The sequence below is a fragment of the Phascolarctos cinereus genome, unplaced genomic scaffold (assembly GCF_003287225.1).
Source record: "Phascolarctos cinereus isolate Bilbo 61053 unplaced genomic scaffold, phaCin_HiC Scaffold_726;HRSCAF=1367, whole genome shotgun sequence".
NCBI lineage: Eukaryota > Metazoa > Chordata > Mammalia > Diprotodontia > Phascolarctidae > Phascolarctos > Phascolarctos cinereus.
Genome location: NW_027556098.1, coordinates 65,640,266 through 65,659,787, shown reverse-complemented (window position 1 = coordinate 65,659,787; position 19,522 = coordinate 65,640,266). Strand labels below are relative to the sequence as shown.

Sequence of the window (19,522 nt, the reverse complement as noted above, 5' to 3'; positions counted from 1 at the left end):
TCCTTCCTGTACTCCAAAGTTTCTCTGAAGCATTAGACTTTTCATCAGGAATGTTTGGAAGTCTTCTATTTCTTTAAAGATCCATATTTTACCCTGTAGCATTATGTTCACTTTTGCCAAGTAAGTTATTTGTGGCTGTAAACTAATATGCTTTGCTTCTGAAATATGATATTCCAAGTTCTCTTCCTTTGTAGTAATTACTGTTAAATCATGTGTCCTCCTGACTGTGTCTTGAATTCTTTATTTCTGACTGCTAGCAGCATTTTTTCCTTGACTTGGAAGCTCTGGATTTTGTCTATCATATTCCTGAGAGTTTTGATTTGGGGATTTATTTTATGACATGACAAGTGAATGATTTCTATTTCCAACTGACCTCTGATTTTAAGAGATCTGAGCTGTTTTCTTTCAAGATTTCTTAAAATATGATGTCTAGACTTTTTTTGTCATAACTTCCAGATAGTCCAATGATTATTAAGTTTTTTCTCCTCAATCTATTTTCCAGGTCAGTTGTTTTTGCTATAAAACATTTTACACTTTCTTCCATTTTTTTTAATCTTTTGACATTGTTTTACTATTTCTTATTGCCTCATAGAGTCATTGCCGTCTACATAGTCTATATTAATTTTTGTGGAGTTTATTGCTTGGAAAAGGTTATACCTCTTGTGCCCAGGTGTTAATTTATTTTCAATTCTTTCTTCCATAGCTCTCACTTCTTTTCCATTTTTTTTTCTTTAAGTACTTTCATTCCATTTATAAAATCATTTTAAACTCTTTTTTCAATGCTTGCTTCATTTCTTTCCAGGAACTTTAGTTGAGTTTGTTCTCAAGCTATTTTCTTCTGTGAGGTATTGTTTGTAGATGTTTTGCAGCCATTTTTGTCTTCTGCTATTGTGTTCTGAATGTCCCTGCAACCATTACTCATTTGTGGTGGGGTTCTTTTTTTTTCACCCATTCTTCCAGCCAACTTCTTGACTTTGGACCTGATGTTATGGCTAGGCTCTGCCTCACTTATGGAGTATGGACTGATCCTATTGCTACATTCTTGAAGTATTGAGTATTGGGTTATTCCAAAACACCAGGGATAGTCTAGGAACCTACAAGCTTTCAGTGCTCCACAAGTTTTCTGTTCCAGGGCAAACTCTAATTGCTAGCCATTTGGCCTAAGCTCTCCAAGTTTCTCACCTGGTCTGTGAAAGACTTGAATGCTGCTGGATTCTGCCTCTACTAGCCTACCTGGAAAGCTCTGTTGGTTCAGAGTGGCAGAACTGTAGGCCCCGCTTTCAATAGTATTTTTTTTTTTCAATTACACATACAGGAAGTTTTCAGCATTCACTTTTATAAGATTTTGAATTCCAAACTTTTTTCTCCCACTTTCCTTCCCCTTCTTCCTTCCTTCCCTCCCTTTCCCCTCCCCAAGATGGCAAGCCATCAGATATAGGTTATATATACATACACACACACACACACACACACACACACAATTATATTAAACATATTTCCACATTAGTCATGCTGTGAAAGAAGAATCAGAACAAAAGGGGAAAACTAAGAGAAAGAAAAAACTAAAACAAAACTAAAAATGTGAAAATAGTATGTTTCAATATGCATTCAGACTCCATATTTCTTTCTCTGGTTGTGGATAGTATTTTTCTTCATGAGTCTTTTGGAATTGTCTTAGATCATCATATTGTTGAGAAGAAACAAGTCTATCAAAGTTGATCATGGTGCAATGTTGCTGTTACTGTGTACGATGTTTTCCTGGTTCTGCTTCACTTCACTCAGTATCAGTTCATGTAAGTCTTTCCAGGTTTTTCTGAAATCTAAGGCCCCACTTTCATCTGAAATTCCTGCCCTAGTTATTCTTCTGCAGGCCAGATTGGATGCTAGAAATGAGAATACACTCTGTGCTTAGGGTCTGAGCAATACTAGTTGCTGCTAGCTTTTGAACTTCCTTTCTCAGTATACCACCCAGGGCCTCCCTACCTAGGACCTATACTCCACCACATAGATCGCCTTCTCGGTCCCATCTGAATTTGTTACGCAGAACTGGGTAAGAACAACAAAGCTCCCATTTGGCACCTTTCCCTGTCACAGGGCTCCAGTAGGAGTCTGAGACCTCTGTTTGCCCTGGTATACAGCCTCACCCTTGGCTCTGTAATACTCTTGGCCTGACCCCATTCCCAGTGTCCAAAGACCTCCCTGTCTGTCTCCCTATACCAACTGGACCAGACATAGGACTTGCTGTGATTTTTTTCCTGGATTTCCCAATCAGGAATTTTCTAGATCTGTTTGAAAGCACTTGCTCACTGCATTGCTTCCTAATACTCTGTCATCCTGGCTTCTATCTGATATAACCTATTTATGTCAAGATGAAGAGGTGATCTAACCATATCTATACCTGAACAATAATCTTCTCTAAAATATACCCAACAAGGGGTCATCTGTAGATTTTGCTTGAAGACTTCCAATGAAGAGTCACCTACTTAATACCTTCAAGGTGGCACATTTCATTTTCAGATAGTTTTGAAAACAACTTTTGCCAACTGCACCTCTGCCCTTGAAAGCCAAGCAGAATAACACTACTCTTCCACATGACATACCTTCAACTAGATAGCAGGCCTCAGTCCCCTTGAGTCATCTTTCCCCAAGCTAAACATCACCAGTACTTTTAACTGCCCTTCAGCATCCCAGTTGACCTCTTCTGTATACTTAGAGAATAACAGAATTTGAGAGTTGGGCAGATCTTCAGCAGACATCCAACCCATACATGAATGGAATACTCATCATAACAAAGATCTGACAAATGAATGTGCAGCCCTTGCTTGAAGGACTTCCAAGAAAGGAAAACCTACTTCCTCTCAAGGAGGCCCATTCCACTTCTAGATACTTCTATCTTAGGAAGATTTGTTAGTCTTGTTCCTTTGTTCATTTTTCTTTTTTCTGATATCGAGTCTAATTCATCTAAGGATAAAAATGTTGAGTCACCATCTCTACCTTGTCCTAAACTATGGTGACCAAGAATATTTCAGATGTTGGTATAGTAGTAGTAGTAGTAATAGTAGTAGTATAGTAGTAGTAGTAGTAGTAGCAGTAGTAGTAGTATAGTCGTATTTAGTAGCCACAGTTGTAGTAGTCATAGCAGTAGTAGTAATTAACAGCTAACATTTACATAGCACCTAATATGTGCCAGGCACTATGCTAAGTGCTTTACAAATATTATTTCATTTTATCTTCATAACCATCAGAGCACTGTATAATGAGGTTATAGGGATGACCTACTTAACCCTGGCTGGTATATCTTCATTGAATCTCCCTGAACACAGCCTAAGATTACATTAGTATTTGTGATTGCCAGGCTATGCTAGTAATTCATATTGAGTTTGAAGTCTACTAAACTCATTTTTTTCAAACATACTACTATATTGCTATATCTCTATATATATTGTATATATATCTCTATATATTTGTACTTCTGAGGCTGATTTATCAGTGAATGTTTAAGAACTCACCCTCATCCTTATTCAATTTCATTTTAATAGAGTAAGACTATTGTTCTAATCTGTCTAATTTTTTGGATTCTAATTGGCAGCCAACATGTCAACTATTGCTCTCAGCTTTGTTCCATCTGCAAATTTGATAAGCATACTATCTCTGACAAGTCATTGATAAAATGATAATAGCACAGTGGCTTGGCACATTTCATGGAAAACATGAGATGACATTAACAAGCTAATGACTACTTTTTGGGCTTTCAACCAACTCCAAATCAGCCTAACTATGCTATCATTGTATCAATATTTTTATCTTGTCTATAAGAGGAACATAAGAGGATTATTAACTATATTATTAAATTTTAAGTGAAATATTTCTACAGCATTTCTCAGGTATATGAATCTAACTATTCTTTCATTAGATTGAGAATTTATCCAGGTACTGAAGATAAGTTTATTAGCCTGTATTTTGGAAATTTCTTCTCTTTTTCCAAAATCATAATAACATTTTACCTTATCTAGTCCTGAAGTATCTCTCTCGTTCTCCATGATCTTTCAAGATCAGTAATCACAGCTGGCAGTTTTTCAGAATACAAGAATATAATTAAATGGTGCCTGGTAACTTGAATTCATTAATGGAAACCAGGAGCTCTCTTACAATCTCCTTATGTATTTTGGTTATTAACTCCTCATTAGCTCTATTTATTCTATCCTTTCTATTCCAAAACTTATTCTCCTTTGCAGAAAAAAAGCAAAATAATTAAGCATCTATATCTGCTCTGTCCTCTGTAATCTTCATCTCATCCACACAGAATAGCAATCCTTTCCTTTTGTGATCCTTCATAGCTTTCCTCACCAAACTCAGCTCATTCTGAACTGTATCACACTATTCTGACTGTACCACAGTGTTATATACATTGTCTATTAACTGATCTTTTTTCCATCATTCTGTAAATATTTGTTTTGTTTTTAAATTTGAAGCTGATGAATGAGTTCTTGGCTCATTCACGTTAGTGTCTTTTGACAATTTCTTCTATCCATTCAATTAGAATTGATTCTCTCTGAATTTTTAGAATTTTATTTTTCAGAGCTCAGAAGTTTAGTCCAATGAATCTTACCTATATTTCCTCAGAACACTTTGAGATTTTCTCTTATAAAATCTAATATGTATATCATATTATTCTTAGTGTATTCCTCTATCATAAATGCAACAAGGGTAGTCATTTCCCTTACAAGATTCTCATAATCCGTACCCCAACAGCTAGTTTTTCATTGTTGGTGACAATCAAATCAAGAATAGATGATTGGTTCTGCTACCTATTGAAGGATGAAATTATCGTTAAGGAAAATCAAGAAAGGCTTTGATTGGGATTTTTAAGGAGTTCCAACAGGTGTACAGATTATGAAAATATTCCATAACTATCATATCTTGTCTTCGCTCCTGAGTTGTGATCTCTTTCCCAAGCACCTCGTCTATTTTCTGCCTTCATTGATGTTCATCCAAATTCTTTGTGTCATGATACTTTCTTATGGTTTCTAGAATTTTTTCACCTTCTCTACGTATCCAATTCCTTTTAAATAATGTATACTATTCCAGAGCCATATCCAGAGCCAGTCACTAGATTGATTCCACCAAGGCTCAGTGGTACTTATGAGGTCACATACTTCTCTCTGTGTTAGAATCTCTAATTCACTTTCTTATTACTCATATTTTATACCTGTATTTTGGAGATGGTCTAACCTGCCCTTTGTCATGGACAATATTCAATTGGCTATTGCAGAAATACAAAGACAGTGTATTCTTTTCTGGTTACTGCAAAATGATTCCCATGATTCTAAACTCCAAGAACTATGATCCTCAATCCTCTTCACTGGATAACTGCTATGGATGACTCATTATTTAATAATTCATTTCAATAACATTTTATACATTATTTCTGGATCACAGCAAGTCATTACTTAACATCCTTTTTTAGTTTCCATATAGTCCTATATCTTCTTTGCACTCCTACATGGGAATAATTTTGTGTGCAAAGTCCATGAATGTTGGAAAAAATGAATGGCCTCTCCTATTTAGTTCTGTCCATATATCCATTAGAGCTAACTTTTTGTTGTTTTTTTTTGTTTGTTTGTGGGGTTTTTGTTGTTGTTTTTTTGCCTCGGCAATGGGGTTAAGTGACTCGCCCAGGGTCACACAGCTAGTGAGTGTCAAGTGTCTGAGGCTGGATTTGGACTCAGGTCTTCCTGAATCCAGGCCAGTATTCTATCCACTGTGCCATCTAGCTGCCCATGATCTAACCTTTAAAGATTCTGTTTAGCCTTGCAATTGCTTTATTTAAAGTATACTATATAGATGTAGAGTATTGAATTATTAACAATTATTAAAAAGAAGAAATTATTTATTTTTATAAGACCTTTTCCTTCATAAATTTTGATTGAATTAATATAGATATTTAAGATTAATATTATTTAATTCTCACAAAACATTTTAGTATATCATGTCCTGTATTATCTCATTAAATACACTGAATGTTGAATTCACCTTTGATTTGAACTTTGTCCAATATCTCTAGGGCAAATCTGGCTTTTCATAATTTGGCAACATTAAATGGTAAATTATAGACCACCTTTTCACTTTGAATCTATTTGCAAAATAAAAATAATAGTACTTGTACTACTTATGACCTAGTGAAGTACATAATGAATGGGATTATGTTGTATTACAAACTAGAAAATAAAAGAAAACAAAGTGAAAGAAGTCATCAAAGAAACATATGACAAACAACAACAAAAATAAAATGTGTTGATAATGTGTGTTTCTATTTATATTTCACTACCTATTTATTTTCATCAGATTTCTAATAAGTTTATTTGATGATTTCTTAAAACATAGTGTTTATATTATTTTATTTTTCTAAATTGTCTAAGATGTCAATTATACTGATATTATGATGTCAAGATTTATTATCCAGATCTTTCACCTGAGTATGCATGTTTTCCAAGATTTTGAATGATTCAGTGCACCTTTTTTCAGCCCAGTTGTACCTTGTGTAAAATTCTGTTTTCCTGTATAAGAAGCCTGATAATTGGGTGCTTTTATGAATTTTTGAGGCTTCTGTTGTATTTTTCAACATTAATTATTTTCTTAATTATTTCATTTATTTCCTTTTAAAATCTCATTTGACTTATATGATTGTTTTTACTTTTTTCAAACTTCTCCTTTATTTGTTTTTGTGATTTCAAATTCCTATTTAATTTATTTGAATGTATCATTTATTTAGTTAAGAATCTCTGATATGCCCTGAACCAGCATCTCTTTCCTATTCTTGTTTTTCCTGGTTTTTCATCTCTGTTGCTTCTGATATTTGAGACAGTTCATTTATTCTACAGGGTGTTTGTCTTGTTTTGCTTAATTACATCAGCATTCTGCTTTACTCATTCTTTATCTGAGCTAGTTTTAATTTTTGGTGTGATCTAATTAGTCATTTTTGTTCCCTGTGGTATTTCTATTTGTTGTTTTTCATAAAGTTTGTAATGAACTTGGTTGCTTTTGATCCTCTCATTCTAACATTTTAGCTCAAACTCTCCATTGGCTTTTTTTTAATGCAATCTAAACCACATTCATTCATCCCAAAGTTAGTTATTATTTATGGTCTGTGAAACACTATACTCAGCAGTGTGGGAGAAAACAAAATAAGGCATGTTCCTTGCTCTCAAAAAGTATTAAAATTCAGTAGGAGGCTTACAATTTATTAAATTCAATTGTATTTGTTTCTAACCTGAATATCAAGAACTATCCCTTCAAATCAAAATCATAATTACTGAAATACACCAGTGTTTTAAAATGCAATTTACAAGTTTTGAATGAAAACAAGTCTTACCAAAAATGGACAGTAAGCTGCCACCTGTGCTGCTAAAACAAGGCCATCGAAAAGATCATTATCAAAATTTACTATCCATTTCTCAATGGGAGGAAGACCTAGTTGAAAGAAGGGGAAAAAAATAAACTAGAGTTATCTTGTTTTATTAAAAAAGAAAATTAATTTGGAAACATCACATATATATGGGGAGAAATTTTTGCATTTTAAAAAATATAGCAAATAAATTTTATATATATATATATGTAAGATATTTGGAAGATGTATTATGAACAAGTTTTAATTTGCACTGTAAGGCCTTCTATTTCTTTATATTTCAAAGGAACAGAAGTAGTTCTTCCTATGAACTTTCAAAGGTCTTTGTGCCTCATGTATTTTTGCATTAAACTCGGGATTATTAATTTTTATATAGATGCCTTGCTTCCCTCTATTAGAATATAAGGTCCTAGAAAGCAGTAAACATGTTTTATTTTATATCTGATCTCCTCAGCATATAGTAAATGCTCAATAAGCTACTTATGAAGCCAATCTCACTAAACAATTTATTTTTCCTTGACATGGTTCTTGTTAAACAAGTATTGCTCTCTTCTGAACACAACTTGTGGCTTCTTTCCTCACTACCTTCTTGAAACAACTGAATGAATTTTTTATCAACCTTTCTAGCCATTTTCCATGGCATTTATAATATGTGAAACAATAACCTATTGTAAATGTATAATAACCATTTAGTATGTATTGACTGGTATATAAAGTACTACAAAATGGAAAAAAAATGGCTCCCCCTGAAAGTATGAAAATATTTAGTTCGAGATGCATAAATATACTTTAGATGGGGATGTCAAATTTTAGTCATGTAAAATTATGTATACATAAATATGTATACTTGGGGATATGTGCATAATATTGTACATGTTCATAAACATATGTGTGTATACATATGTGTGTGTGTGAGTGCATGTATGTATATGTGTAGGCACATGAATATATTATACGTACAAAGCAGCATGGCCTAATGGAGAGATAGCCTCAAAATCAGGAAGAACTAGGTTCTAGTTTTGCCTTTAACACATTAAACTAATATAAGTTTCAGAAAAGATGACAATCTGCCATGGTTGAGGAAAGTCCATGCTAAGAGCTCCCTAACTTAGGAAGTCATAGGTCCAGTTGAATACATACACATTTTAATATATCTAGGGGAAGTCCTAAATCTTCTATTTAATTTCATTACTTTTTTATGCCTTACATAGCACTCAACCCATAAGGTTGTTATACAATTCCAATGTATTTTGAGTATACATAACAATAGAAGCACTGACTTCATCACAGCTATCCTTTTCAAGCATGAAGTCTAATTTCTCTTAACATGTCTTAGAAGCAAGAAGATATATGCATTATTGAAAATATTATTTGTAAAAATATAAAGTAAAGGAAGTTTAGTGAGAGAGGTATTTTTATAAAATTAGTTTAGTTGTATACTACATTACAAAGGAAATAATATTAATTTGGCATTTACTTATTAATCATTACATAGTAAAATTACCACATGAATTTTAACTTTATTTTGAACCTTTAAAATGTTTTAAAGTTAAAATTTAATCATTTACAATTCCTTGATTCATGATGATGTTCAATACTAAATAATTCTTTTCATTAGAATGAAATGTAATCATTTAGTGATACATATCAAAATTGAGAGACATAACTATTAAGTAAGAAATGTATATACTAGCAATTGATCCTTCTTATATAACATATACACATGTAATATTTCAAATGGATGAAAGACACATGGTGAATGAATGTCTGGTTCGTTTTTGCTGGTGATGTTGGCCAATGATAGCACAAATTTATGCTTGTGAGATATGAGCTTTTTATTGATATTACTACAAAACTAGAAAGTATATAATTCTTACCCATAAGGAGACAAACAGTATGTAATTATTGTTGATCATTTAGGTTACACATATTATTAGATATATTTAGAGGAAGTTGTTTAAATACTACCTTAATCTGTACCCTAAGTACTTCATACCTGTATTATTGTACTAGACTCCTGACTGGTCTCTCTGACCCTTTCAGCCAACTGAACACATAGGTACTAGAAATATCTTTCTTAAATAAGATTTTACTATTCTGCTTAGGAATCTAATCTCACCAAATAACTTATTTTTTCTTGACATGGATTCTTTGCTTGTTCCTTCTTTCTTTGCTGTCTACTTTTTAGTCAGGCTTCTCAGCCTATGCAGCAAATCTTATAAGTAAGGAGTCCATTCCCCAGTATTTTGTGTTCTTAAATTTATTAAACCCTAGACTTCTCTGTGCATTTATTTCTCAATCTTCCTTTTTTGGTCTAGTTTAGTCATATATGTTTCTAATTTTTTTAATTAGTATCAAATAAATGAATTATCTACTTATAATGTGAGATCTGGTGGAGCCAAGTCTCTTTCCTATCTACTTTTCATTATATCCCTTGATGTTGTGGACATTTTGATCATCTAAATGAATTTTGTTATATTTTGTATAGTTCTATAAATTTGTTGTATTATTAAAATTTGGAGCAATTTGAATATCATGATAATTTTTCTGGATAGGTAATAAGTAGTGAGAATAATAAGACCCTTGATATGATCACATATATATCCAAATCCATAGTATTTGAAGTTATAATTCTGTAAAATATATAACTGTTATATCCAATGAAAATATGCAATGCATATTCAAATTATTTGGCCCACCTAAGAAGATTGGATCTATCTCCAATTATTTAGGTCCTCTTTATTTCTTTATTTCTGTTTAAAGAAAATATTTTCTGTTCCTATAATTTTTTTGCATTTTGTTAATAGTAGACAAAAAGTCTGATGATTTTTGTGACTTTATTGTTTATATTGCTACTTTACTGCAGCTGTTGTCTTGTTTATTCTTTGTTGATTCTCCAGAATTATCTAAATATGAGATTATCTTCAAATTGAGATATATTTACTTCATCTTTGCCAATTCTTACTCCTTCAATTTATTTTTCTTGACTTAATATTTGCATTTCTAAATTTATGTCAAATTAGAGAAAATGGCATTCTTGATTTAACTCTGATTATATTCAGAAACCTTGTAGCTTAAATCTGATAAAAATTATGCTAACTCTGGACATGTGTGTGTGTTTATAATGTGAACTTTGTAATTTTATTTAACAGGCCAATAGTCTTTTATTTACTATTTTATCTCTTCTTTGATTTTCAAAATGCATACTTTTATGATTATTTAGAGATTATTAACTTGTTAATTTTCCAGGGGATTTTTAGTTGTACGATCATTTCATTAGATCAATTCATATAGTTCTCAAATTTAAGTGTTACAAATTATCTATTTTCCTGAATACAATTTTTATTCACTCAATTATATATTCTTTGACTTATTCATTACTTAGTATACTATTACTAATTTTCTTTTTAAGTATGCATCCTTTGTTCCTGCTTTCCTTATTATGTTATGCTATGTAAAGGATGCATTTACTCTTTCAATTTTTATGCATTTATTTTTACTTCTTAGCCCACAATTAGGTTACTATAAAGATGTCAAATAATAATAATAATAATAATAATAATAATATGATAATAATAAGTATAGTCATTAAGATTCTCATTTAATAACTTTTAAAGTCTATCACACCTAGCTTTTCTAACATTCTGCGCATTACTTTAATTCTTGTGTTTCTATTAGATTTAGCTATGTCTAAATTACGCATATTGACCAATAATTATTTTCTTACTATGTAGTTTTCCTTGTAATGCATTAAGTTTTTATTTATATACTTAGATCCCATGTTATTCAACGTAAATATACTTAATACTAATGTTGTTCAGTTAATTTTTTTAGCTGTTGTGCACAATATAGTTTTCCTGTTTCATTTTTGGGTTTATCAGCATCATGATAAATTCTAGTCTTATGTCTCATTGGAAAAGTGTAGGAATCTTCATCTCTTAAATATGTTTTTTTATGCAGAAAAATTGACTTTATATTTTCTAATCTGCTTTTTATGGAGTTTATTCTATTCATTATTCATAGCTATTGTTTTGTTTTCTTCTCAATGCTATCTTGTTATAATATTTCTTTCTTTTAAAAAATAATCACTAGGTATCACTGTGATGTGGAGTAATCATTTAACCTCCCTTCCCTAAGTTCCCACTATAAAATAGAGTGAACTAGATGGCTTCTGAGGCTCTTTACAGCTCTAGATATATGATCCCATCTGCAGCTAATGTCACTACCTACTCGAAGTTCAGACACAAACCACTGGACTGTAATCCTCTATTTTTCTATATTCAGCCTTGTGGTCTTATGCGATCTACTCCCCAATTAGACACTGATCCCCTCCCTATCTCAACTCAGTCTCTTGATCATTTTGTTGTACTTCTGTACAGATAAGAATGAAGTTTATAAGATTCCCCCTTCCCTCCATTTCTTCTCCACTACATTTGAATGAGCTTCACTTATAGCAACCCATTTTTAAAATTCTTTCCTCTCTTCTAATTTTACTGTATTGCTTTTTTGAACATCCAAGCCCAGTGCTTGTTTTCCTTTGTTCTCTCAATGACATGAGACAAGGTGGGACTCTGAAAATACAGTAATGTTTTCTCCTTCTTTCAAAATGAAAGCACAGAATCATTACCTAACCAGATAGAACCAGGCAAATGTCTTTAACTTTTTCAGATTCATTTTGTCCATAATGTTTGCATTTCAGAGACTATACCCAATTTTGATTTTCTCAAGTGAAATCCTTACAAGTTATTGATTCTATTAAAAATTCAATTTTTGTCCTGAAAGATTATGGACAACTTTGAAGATTGTTATTTTTTGTTTCTAGTAATATTCAGTATACATTACACTCTTTCTATTCCTTTCTCAATAATGTTGAGTACAATGCTAACATGAGTTAGTTGATATGTAATCTTTCTCTTCCTGGTCATTTGCAATATATCCTTCGAGCTCTGGAGCTTAACAATTACGTTCCTGAGTAAAATAAATAATTCCTTCCATGTGATACCCTGTGGATTCTAATCCATGATCTACATATGCCCTTTGGTTCCAATACTTAAGGACAATTTTATTTTATGATTTCCTGAAATGGGGTATGATATTCCAGTTTAGGGCCCATTGTATTTTTCTGGAAGTAGAAACATTATTTTTAGGTCAGTTCTATTTTGCATACCACTTTTTTTCTCAAATTTTGATGTCTGTTGACTATAATATTTCTTATGCATCATTGAAATATTAAATTTTGTCTCCTCCATTTTTTCAGGATGTTCATTGTATTCCTAAAGTATTGAAGTTTCTAATCTAAGCTAGACAGTCTCGATTTTTTAAATTAAGAGCTCTAATTTCCATCCTTATTTTTTCTATCAATTCTTTTATTATTATTCCCACCCATTCTCATTATTGTTATAGCCATTCTAAGTCTCTTTTCTACTTGTTATTGCGGAATTATTCTCCATTTCAGGCAAGACAAAATTAACAATAGCACTTGTACGCCGCAGTAAACCTCTGATTGAATACAGAATAAAAATCACATACTGTTACATCTATCCAAACTTTTCCATTGGATTTCCTTTATGATCTTTGGTACAGATATTCCTGTTTTATCTCAAAAAAATTTTAAAAAGCTAAGAGTAGTTCGGTAAGTCACAACATTCCAATTTATCCATGTAAGTTAGTGAACCTAATCTCAACCCCAGAAATTAATTCATCCAACCCCATCCTAAATGTCTTTTTCTTAACAAGTTGATAAATAGAAATTTCCTATTTTAGATCTCATCTTCTCCTCTAGAGTTTCCTAATCACTTGAAGGATAATTATATACTTCCTCACTGATATAGTTCCCTATTCATTCTTGTGTCATTCCACCAAAAGCCCCCCAACTAAACTCACAGTATGCCCCGAGAAAACTTGGTTACAGAAAAAAATGAAAACTTTGGTTCTATGCAAAATTTATTTAGTGAAATCTTCAACAATGAAAAAAGGAGATTGCACAGTCATCCATACTAAAAACAAACAAACAAACAAAAAAACAACAAAGTTAATGAAAACTATATATTTCCCAGACTATATGACATGTAGCTGGATTAGTAGCCCATCAAATTGTCCCTCTAGTATCTCAGACAAATGCTATAGATAAACAATGAGCTAAACAGAGAACTGAACACAAGGAGATGGGGCTAGATATCACTTGGGAAAATTCTAAAATGATTCCAAACTGATAAATGCTATATAGATAGCTTACCTCTTTAGTGTTAATATTCACCCAATGATGCTATATGTTGTGCAGCAATCTCAGGAAAATTAAAATTAAGCTCAAGGTAAGTAAGAAGATTATGGTATATTGCTAATTGTAACATGAGAAGGAAGGAAGGAAAATATTTTTGAAGAAGTGCATTACTTTTCAAATGGGGTCAGTTACACTGCAATAAATAGCAAGTACTATCTCAGGTGGCTCCAAGGAAATTGAGAATCAAAGAAGGCCTCCAACAGATGAGTTGGACCATTTCTGGAAAGATTTATTGAAAAAAAACATAGAGAATAATTGTACAGCATGAGAAGGCATCAAAGGGAAGCACTGGCTAAGGGAATATCCATACCATTTACAGCATTGTTCCACCAAATACATAAAATAAACTTTTTAAATAAAAAACATATCCTTAGTACATTCAAAGAACAGAAAAATGAATGACCTCTCAGCTATCACAAATGTGTGTACACACACATATAATTTAGTTTAGCTTAAGGTAATAACATCAATATGCTCATATTATGCTTTCTTAATTTTCCAACTTTTATATAACCATGTATTGAATAAACTGAGTATTTTACATATTATTTTAGATAATATTATGGCATATTGTACATATATACGTATACCAGGATGATCAATAATATAATTGGTATGGGTACTCTTTCTACCAATGCAGATTACAGCTCATCAATTCCTTCTCAAACTATAAAAATATTTTCCATGTTTTTCAATAAATCTTCTATAGAAGAATTAGGTACTAAATTACAAGGTAATAAATAACACAATATCAAGTCAATATCCAAATATGCAGTATGTTCAAACCTTCATATTAATAAATATCTTTGCTACAAAGGAAGATGCTATCCACATCCAGAGTTAAAAAAACTGACAAAAGAAGTATATATAGTATGGTTTTATATTATGTGTGTGTGTGTGTGTGTGTGTGTGTGTGCATAAAATTGTTGGCTTCTCTAGGGAAGGGGGAGGAGGAATGGAAGAAAAATAAAAGTATACAGCTAAGAGACTTTATCCTTTCATCTCTTCTAAACATGAACCTACAAATTAGCTGAAATGACCAACAATCACTTAAACATTTTACAAATGAATATATAGTTCTGGAGTTGAAACAGATGATGTAAAATATTTTAAAATATACTCCTTAGATCTCAGATTTAATATATGGATATTCTTAGATGTGCAATATATCATTATGAATTTTATATGAGTTCATAACTTAATAATTTCATTTGCTTAGCATATTTTTAAATGTTTTTTAAATTTTTAATAAGGTATATCATCATTCAACATTCTATACAAGATAAAATCAATAACTATGGCAATGTGCTAACTATAGTTAATCAAATTCTATTCTCTTCACCACCTATCCAAGCTTTTACATTCATAAAAGTCCATGGCTATGTAGCAGCTATTTGGTTACATCTGTGTTGTTTATCTCGTACTGTTCTGGATGCTGAAGAATCTTACTTTTCCAAAATTTTCTTTGAAAATGCTTAGAGAATGGATTAACAATGTACTTTTCCAGTGCAGTACAAAAATAGAATTGAGTTATATAACAAGTATTTTTTGTGGATGATAATAAAGATGATGACAATAATAATGAAAAAGGGCTCCACTTTGCAGAAATTTACTAGTTCCCTTACAAACATGTCATAAATTTTACTGCAAGCAAGTCTCTGAGCAGGACAGGAATTATGAACACATCTGCCAATTTCAGATCTCAAAATATGCATCATTTTTTGTTAAATTTATCAAGGTCATCCTCATGCCCATAACCAAAGTGTACTTGCCATCCTTTCTCATTTTTATGTTCATCATCTCAGAAAGCCTTTCTGACTTTAAGTAAGCTCTTAAATGTCTTTTTTAAAATAACTATCATCCTTCATGAAAATCTCTCTCGCCTTTAGCAGTTTTTCTGGATTGTGATGACCTAATCTTCTTGGACACCTGAAATTTTCACTCTCTTCTACAAAATCTACTATATATAACCATTTTGATGTGGGTGTCTATTAATAATTAAAGCTAAATCTAACAAAGATAAATTCCCAGCTCTCCTGAACATCTTGGTGAATGGTTCCACAATATTAGTCTCTCTCAAGAATAAATCTGAGATCTGGATTAATTCTCCAAGTGATGAAACACCTTTTATTTCATATTTGTTCATTAAAATACCTTTTTGTGCTCCTGCAAACTCTGCAGGACTAGGGGTTTCGCAGAGACTCTTGTAAGAGATAGAATTTTAGTTGGGGCTTGAAGAGAGCCAGGGAAGTCAGTAGTCAGAGTGGAGGAGGGAAAGTGTTCCAAACAGAGGGACAGCCAGAGAGGATGCCTGCAGCTGAGAGGTGGAGTGGTTTGTTTGTAGAACAGCCAGGAGGCCAGTGTCACTGGATCAAGGAATATGTGTTGTATGAGTAAGGCATGAAAGCTCTGGAAAGGTAGGAGGGCAGCTATGTTTTAAAGGGGGTATGAATGCCAAACAGAGCCTTTTGTATTTGCTCCTGGAGAGAGTGGGAAGCCAGCAAAGCTTATTTGAGTAGGAGGTATTGTGACATGATTGGACCTGCGTTTTAGGAAAATCACTTCACTTGCTGGATGGAGGATGTATTGGAGTAGGGTGTGACTTGAGACAGGCAGACCTACCAGCAGGCAATTGCAATAATCAAGGTGTGAGATGATGAGGGCCTGCACTAGAGTGGTGACAGTGTCAGAGAAAAGAAGGGGGTGTATGAGAGATGCTACAAAGGTGAAATAGACATGTCTTGGCAACAGATTAGATGGGAAGGGGTGGGGCAAAAAAGAGTAAAAAATCCAGGATGACTCCTAAATTGTGAGCCTGAAGCACTGGGAGGCTGGTGTTACCCTCTACAGTAATATGAAAGGTAGGGGGCAAGGAGGATTTGAGAGGAAAGACAATGATGTCAGTTTTGTATTTACCACTACAAAGTTCATCTAGCATCAGCCTTCCTTTCCAACCTTATCTCATATTATTTTGCCATACTTTCCTTCTCCTCATCTCTTTAAAACTTGTGGTATGAGTTCTGAATCAATCTGCTTTCCTCCCATCATCTGTGATTACCAGCAGGATGATTCATACTGTATTGTTTTGGCTTCTGGCTTTTGAAAAGAAATAGTAGTGATGGAGCAGTTCAGCTCCAGCTTAGAGAAAACTATGAAGTCAGTCAAGGTTTTTTCCTTGTTCTTCTACCACTTTCCTTTCCAGAGCTAATTTTCTCTTCCTTGTACCAATGCTTGCCATTCTTTCCCTTCTCTAGTTAATTTACCCTGTGTTCCATTTCCAACTGGGATGCAAAAAAGTGATCTGATTATCAAGATTGAGCATTAGTTGATAACAGCTAAACTCAAAGGAATGAACCTCAACTGTAAATCGGAGATAATTATAGCACCAACCTGGCAAGTGAGAAATGATTATTAATAACCAATGATTTAGGGAGACCCAAGTTCCACCCTTTTCGTAAAGTCCTCATTTCAAAATCTCAGTTTCTGAAGGTTGAATTAACTTTCTCCTCTAGAGCGCTGGGACCCCGCCCAACCTTCTCTACACAGGTTTGGGGGAATAGATAGCCCAAAGCTGGGTAATTTAGAAGTGAAGAACATAAAGTTCATTAGAATAAGTCTAGCCCTCCATTGTAATATTCATTCTCTTTCATTACTTGTTAACCAATCAGAGCTGAATGCCACCTCTGGACCACCCATTTCTCCAAGGGCATATAAACCATGACCCTAATGCCACGACTGTCTTTGGCATTCAAGAATGCCACTGACTCTTTTAGTAATAACATGATATACTTATTAATAAAATGATTAATAATCCAGAAATTATGCCTCTCAAACTTTTTAAACATCACACAAGGTTGTTTTGAGGAACAAATGAGGTCATATTTACAAAAGTCCTTAATTAGCACAATGACTGGCAGGGAGTAAGTGCTATATAATAACTGGCCCCTTCCTTTGTCTTTCTCTAATGATAGTATTATAGAAACCATGCCTGACCAATGCAATTTGGTCATTTGTGTGCTTTTGTTTTGCTTTTCAAAATTGTTGGCTTGTTTTTGGTTTTGCTAGAGATTTTCCTGGCATCACTCAAATCATAAGTAGCCACTTACTATTTATTTCCTTGCTTCTAGTCTCTTTGCTTCTTCCAATCCATTCTTTGCCCTGCTGCCTAATTAATTTTTGTCATGCACAGGTAAAATTTTGCCATGCTTTTGTGTCCTGCCCTGCTGTCTGAGCCAACTGTTTCTTGGCCTTCAGCTGAGGAAGGGACCATGGTTAACACAAAAGATACCATATTGGGCTGATTCTTTATGTAAGACAAACTAACTTGCTGCTGTCCCGTGCTTTCCCTGTTATGGTGTTTCCTTGACATTTTTTATTCAGAATTCCCCCTTTCTCCTTGTCTCTGCTTTGAACTGTTTTCTCTTCTATTCATGTTTTCTCCTTAGAAACCTGCATCAGCTGCTTCTGTGCATTTCTGGACATGACCTCTGAATGTATTGCATCTCTGTTTGAACATGTTTACTCCCTCCTTTCATTTTAATCACCCACTAATACTATATACAGTTTATACATCCCTCCCCTTCCATTCCCATGGCATCAGCCTTACACAACCTGTCACTGCTCTTACCTTATAAGGTACAAGCCTTATATTACTTTTTTTTAACACGTTCTTTGTTCTAGATGAGCTATTTGGCTTTCATATCCCCAATACTCTCCCTCTTCTATGTTTCTATGCATATTTATACTTGCATTGCCCTCTTTGCCTGCTTAAATTCTTCCTACTCATCCTTCATAACTCATATCAAATGCGACATTACCTATAGACTCTTTCCTTTCTTAAATTTTGCTATGTTGTTTGTACTTCTCTTATACACTTATCACTGCCTATTTTATACTATAGTTATCTGTGCATGTATTGTAACCCTCCCATTAGAGTAAAAAACTGGCAAAAATAGTGTCAATCATCTTTGTAATCCTCAGTAATTGCAACAGTATTCATTATACAGTTTTGTCGTTTAGTCATTTTTCAGTTATGTCTGACTCTTCACAACCCTTGTCTTGGCAAAGATACTGGAATGGTTGGTATTTCCTTCTCCAGCTCATTTTATAGATCAGGAAACTGAGTCAGACAGGGTTAAGTGACTTGCCCAGGGTCGCACAGCTAGAAAGTGTCTGAGGCTGGATTTGAATTCTGGAAGGTAAGTTTTCCTGACTTTAGGCCCTTTTATGCCTTTAAATGACTAGAAGTTTCTGTTGGGGAAACCCCGGTCAATCAGCTGCCATCATAGCTTTGACTCCTTTTAAGGAAAGCCTTGTTAAAGGCTTGTTAAAACTTGTTAAAGGAGGGGAAAAGGAGAGACATGGGCTCACTTCATGTTGTAGGTGCTGGAAGCTGCCCCTCATCATAAAGTAAGTACTTCATAAATGTTGGATTTAACACATAAACTATAACTTTCATTTTCCTCTCCTTTCTGTTCCACCCACTTAAAAGGATACTTGGAGAATTGGCATTAAAGAAACCACTTACCACCAGCACTAGTTACCACAAGTGTTAGAATGATTATAAGACCTGTGACACAGACATTTAATTTAATCTAATGTGCAATGTAATTACCCAAATGATGTCAAAGGCTGCCAGCTATGTTTGACGTAGGTAAACAGCAAGATTTTTAAAGTCTTAATTTACTATGAGACTGATCTGATATAGTAAATGAACAAAACTAAATTGTATATCTATATAAGAAAATATGAGGTGAAAATAGTACTCCGGCCTGCAACTAGGCAAAAAGATATGATGTTAGAGGGATTCTTGACAGAGAATAGTATAATTGGTGGGT

The 19,522-nt window shown here is 33.3% G+C and overlaps 1 protein-coding gene across 1 annotated transcript in view; it reads right to left on the bottom strand.

Moving 5' to 3' along the window:
- CFAP47 (cilia and flagella associated protein 47) overlaps positions 1–19,522 on the bottom strand; it is an 890,592-nt gene that overhangs the window by 618,674 nt on the left and 252,396 nt on the right. Inside the window, 1 exon segment of the mRNA XM_078146130.1 lies at positions 7,373–7,470. Within this exon segment, the coding sequence (XP_078002256.1) occupies positions 7,373–7,470 (98 nt within the window).